Source organism: Anoplopoma fimbria, chromosome 20, assembly GCF_027596085.1.
Source record: "Anoplopoma fimbria isolate UVic2021 breed Golden Eagle Sablefish chromosome 20, Afim_UVic_2022, whole genome shotgun sequence".
NCBI lineage: Eukaryota > Metazoa > Chordata > Actinopteri > Perciformes > Anoplopomatidae > Anoplopoma > Anoplopoma fimbria.
The window spans coordinates 6,168,131-6,173,348 of record NC_072468.1 but is presented as its reverse complement, the minus strand read 5'-3'; the positions used below and the strand labels follow the sequence as shown (position 1 = coordinate 6,173,348).

Here is a 5,218-nt window from a genome sequence, read left to right as displayed (position 1 = left end):
CCCCAATCTTGAAATCAAAGCTTTCTTAAATGCACCACAAAAATTAATTGTTCATTCTGGTACATTATATCACTCATTCAAGACTAAATCTCTGCAAATTGGTTTCCATGGTATTGTAGAAAACAATGACAGTAGAATGTAGCATATCAACCTAAATAATCAATAATTGCTGTTAGGGGGCTAGAACATGTAAAAGAATATGTAGCGATACTTTATTCCCTTACACTGACATCTTTTCCTCGTCTTGCCTATCAGCATCATTTATCATTGGTAGCATAACTCTCATTATCAGTGTGTCCTAAAGTACATTTCACACAGTGCTACTCTTCTTGCCCTCAGCTGTGAATCCCTCTGAAGGGGCTATCTTCTCAATAACCCGCCTATTTATTGTGACATTTGCGCCTGTTATGCAATAGAGCATTATGGCCATGGAGCATCATGGCTCCTAATAGCATTCATCACATCACCACATAATAAAAGAATAAGAAAAACAGTGACAGCAAGTAACTTAATGTATTTAACTATCTTTTTTACTATAAAAATGTCTCTGCAGCGTAAATATAATAACTCAAGGTGTTGAGTCAGTGATTTTCAAACTAAGTCGAATAAGGCAGGGCGATAACACAAATGTCAGATGATGCAATTGTATTTAGCATGTGAGCTGAAATACAGTATTTAAAATCAAACCCTTTCTAAAGGTTTGTCCTTGTTTGATTCCGGGACAGGAACACAATTTCCTCTGCAGCAGCGACAACCCAACTGAGAGCTTGCAGACCGTCTGTGTCAGTCTAGCATGGAGAGAGCCGCTGTGGCATCGGCCCGTAGGTGTCCCTCAGCACAAGAATGCAACATCTCAACCTCCACCTTGGCCTTCGACCAGCACTTCTCAACAACTACCAAAGAAATTCTCGTCTTGGCTGAGATAGTAAGTAAGAATATGTATTTTATAAGATGTTCAGTGTTCGAAAACTATTTGTTAGAAATTGCTTAGCAGTCCTGAAATGTCACCATTTCAGATCTGATGACAATAAGTTGCTATGGTAACAACTGCAGCTACTGGTTAAGATGCTGATGAGAGACATTAAGAGAGAAAGAAAGTATGTTTCAGTTATGAAAGTTATGTGAACAAGCTCAGATGATGCAGAAACACACAAACACAACTTTATCTGCATTTGGATTGTTTCTAGTCTACATTAGTGCACATATGAATGCAGGATTTGTGTTTCTGTAGTATTCGCTATAGTGTATTTAATAAAAGAGAAAACTGTTTCTATGAAAAAAACAACGAGAAAATCCTCCTTCATCTCCCTCATTGTGTCTCTTCCTATCCAAATCAGCCAAGAAAAAAAGTCAGGTCAGCCTTTGTGTAAATACAGTCTGGCTGGCTGCCATGCAGAGGCAGTACAGGCCACAGTTGGAGTAATCTGATTGCAAGCACATGCAACATGTTTAAATCTATTGTTACTGTTGTTGTAAAACAGGAAGGGTGGGTTTGAAATAGCGCTGAGGAATGAGCTGAACGGAATTCAGTCACTCAACACAACACTTTGATTGAGTAGAGATGGTGCATGTTGAAACAATAAATGGCTCAGTAAGCTTTTATAGAAGTAAAGTGATATCGAACTTTTGTTTCTGTTTGTTTGATTTATTTTGAATTTTCTATAGACAAAGTTGCACATCAACTGCCTCAAAATTCCTTCTTTCACTCTGAAGTAGATTAAGGAGTATGTTAAGCTCCACTCTGTCCTCTAAATTCCTTGCGTCTTGTCTCGTATTGTGTCCTCTCCTCTAGGTGTGTGGTATGTTGGTGTGGATTCTGATAGGGGGCATATTCATCTGTCTGCTCTCTGCTGGGTGATGTTTTTTGCCATCTTGTGCTGGGTTCTTACTGTTTGCCTGTTTATAATTTACCTCACTGGAGCCCAGAACAGGATTCCACAGTTCCCCTGGACTACACTGGTAACACAGACACACACACACACACACACACACACACACACACACACACACACACACACACACACACACACACACACACACACACACACACACACACACACACACTGATTTCCTTTTGTGTTTTACCAAAATGGTCTAACTGCTTTGACTATTTAGCTGTCAAAGCAGTTAGTTTTTGTGTCTTTCTTTCTTCTAGTCGCTGTGTTTGAACTGCAGTGCTGCAGCTCTGTATCTGGTGACAGCAGTAGTAGCTGCTCTCTCAGTCAACCAGGCCACCAGGGGGCGACAGCATCTGCAGTAAGAGCACGCCAAACTTTATGATCTGTTGAGAGAAAAGTTCATACAGAAAGAATGTTTTTTCATTGTTTGCATATTTAGAAGAACATCACTGTGAGTTTGTATGTTCACACTACACACAACAAGACAAGTGCAGCCCAGTGCCAGAAAGACTGATAATGGGTTTTCAAAGAAAAACAGAGGAATATATAACAACCACATGTGCAGTGTAATCCAGGATTTGTGCAAAAAAGGGATTGCACTTCGCACAAGCAGCTACTGTCTTCAATGTGGGCTGCGAGGTCATGTCCTACATATTATTTTAAGAAGTAATGACCTAATGAGTCCATATTTTTAAAATATGTACAAATAAAAATGTTGAGATTGTCTTTGGAATTCCACATTAAGTAGTTTTCTGGGGGAAAAGCAGTATTTTGATTATAAGCGTTCCTCCACCATAAATATATTGCTGGCAGCATGGAGTGTTTTTTTAAACAGTCTTTATAAAATGACTTAATAATATAAAATCAATCTATCATACAAGGAATCTCTGTCTGTCTGTCCGTTTGTCTTTCACATCGTCTGATCTACTTCACACTTGGCGATGACTTCGATGTGTTTTTATGTTGTGACTAAGGCTGTATTTCTTGTATGACTTCATACTTCTCCGACACTAATTCATTACCGCTAGCAAAATTCCTCTGCTTATTACTGTACTGCCCAGACAAACGTTGTCTTGCTCTACTTTTCCCCTTTTCTCCAACTGAGAATTTTGATATTGCGAATGGTAGAACAAAGAAAAATACTCAAATAATTTGTGAATCTGCAACGTAACCTAAAACATTCCTCTGTCATATAAATGTAGTAATACAATTCTTTCCTCTGAAGTAAAAGTACATAGTTAGTGGTAAAAAGTTGAGTTGCATATTTTATAAGTGCTTTGAGGACATTTTGTAAGTTATTACAGGGTACGATTAGTAAGAATAGCAACATAATTAAATATTTTTCATACCTAATGACTAGGGATCAATCAATCAAACTTACTTTATAAAGCACAGTTTGAACAAATCAAATGCACAAAGCAACATTTTCTCTCCTGACACTGATTTCGATTCATTACTAGTTAGTTACTTATTGCTCCACCTCAGCTCCATTAAACAGGGGTGTGTGTCTTTGCCTCCTTTTTTCTAAAATCAAAAATCAGCTCCTTGGTTTTACTGATGTCGAGCAGCAGGTTGTTCTCTGAGCACCCTCATGGAACATTGTGTAATTCCTCTCTATATGAAGTCTCAACGTTGTTTGTAATTTGGCAGATGGCAGTAGTGTCATTTACAAACTTAACAAGAGAAGTCACTTTGTCGGGAGTTGCAGTCAGCGGGGTACAACATGAACAGGAGGGGGCTGAGCACACAGCCCTGGGGGACTGTGGCATTAAGGTGGAGGAGGTGTAGCTGTGTGGCCGTCAATCTGACCTGCCTGGGGTCTGTTTGTAAGGAAGTTTGAAGGGACCACGGAAGATAATGTGCGGCATAAATTATATGCATTTCAGTGTGTATTGTGTCACACAAACACTTGGAAATAAATTTTAAATAAATAAATGAAAAGCTTGTTGGTTGTCTTAGAGTAGGCTCCACTGTAAAGACATCAGCTGTGTGTCTACCTTAGAATGTGTGTATAATGAGAGATTATTTCAGTTAAGGGTGAATAATGCTTTGAACATTTTAAAAGTCACCTCTCTGCCTCATTCTCTCCATGGCCCTCTCCATTTTCTTTTCAACATCTGTCATGTGCTTCAGTTCTTTGCATTTCTGACTACACTGCAGGAAGCAGTTACCTGAGCTACTGTGCCTGGAAAACCACAGAAGTAGGACAATAGTTTCATTACTTGTTGTTTGGGTGCAACAATGTTCAGACTTTATCTGAGGAATGTGTCTGATGGAGATCTTACTTCAGAGCAGGACAAGGCTTCAGTCAAATTAAAACTTGAAGAGAAACTGTAATGGAATACCTTTGTTGAATGTCATGTGTTTAGGAGGAAGACATATAGGGGGACACCTTTGCTCTCAACAAGCTTTTTTGTAGATTGTAAGTAAACAGCAGTGAAGTTGAGCTCATTGAGGACAAAAGATGGAAAAAAAAGAAAATCATTGAAAATATTCAGAAATAAAAAGCAGTCATTTGTACAATATCTTGTTATCCTTACAGTTTTAAATCCATGTTTCACACCAGAAAATGTTTTCTTCTTTAGAAAAATAATGTTGAAGAACGAGAGGAATGAGATTCTGTTACTCACGACAACACTGTGATTGAGTGGAGGTGAAGCATTATGAGTGTTTGGAATTTTGAAATGACTCATGGAAAACCTTATTAATGGTTCGATAGGCCTTACAAACAAAAGTGACATAAAAAACTACTTTTTATTTGAATTTTCTGTCAGCAAAGTTTCACATCAACAGTCTCTAAATGCTAGATATAATTGTGTTTTTGGTTTTATCTTTCACCTTGCTTTAGCCTTTAAAGGGAGGTTAAAGCTCAGCAGTTGTAGCTACAACACAACTACAACTGCCTGACAATATGATCTGCAGAGAGAACAACAGAGAGATGTACAGTATATGACAAAAACATCACTGAAGTTTGTATGTCCAAATTATACAAAGCAAGACCAGAGCAGCCCACAGCCAAAAGGAATATAAAACAACCACATGTGCAGTGTGATCTATGATTTGTGCATAAAAGTGATTGCACTGTGCACAAGCTTATACTGCCTTCAATGTGGACACAGATGTCATATCCTCGGTATTGTTTAGGGTAATGATGCCCTTATTAGTTCATATTCTACAAATATAACAAATACACATGGTGGGATAGTCTTCAGAATGCCCCTTTAAGTTCCCCTTGAAAAGGGATTTTTTTTTATCATCATTGTCTCTCCACAAGAACTAAATTGCTGGCAGCATGGACTGTATCTGCAAGTACCACAAAG

General features: G+C 38.3%; 1 protein-coding gene across 1 annotated transcript; it reads left to right on the top strand.

The window, feature by feature from the left end:
• The first annotated feature begins 793 nt into the window (after positions 1-793).
• cmtm8b (CKLF-like MARVEL transmembrane domain containing 8b) lies at positions 794-4,111 on the top strand. Its single transcript, XM_054621245.1, is given in 7 exon segments — positions 794-925; positions 1,793-1,826; positions 1,829-1,959; positions 2,156-2,256; positions 3,858-3,870; positions 4,032-4,050; positions 4,053-4,111. Coding segments are annotated over 7 exon segments (489 nt in total).
• Positions 4,112-5,218: the final 1,107 nt, after the last annotated feature.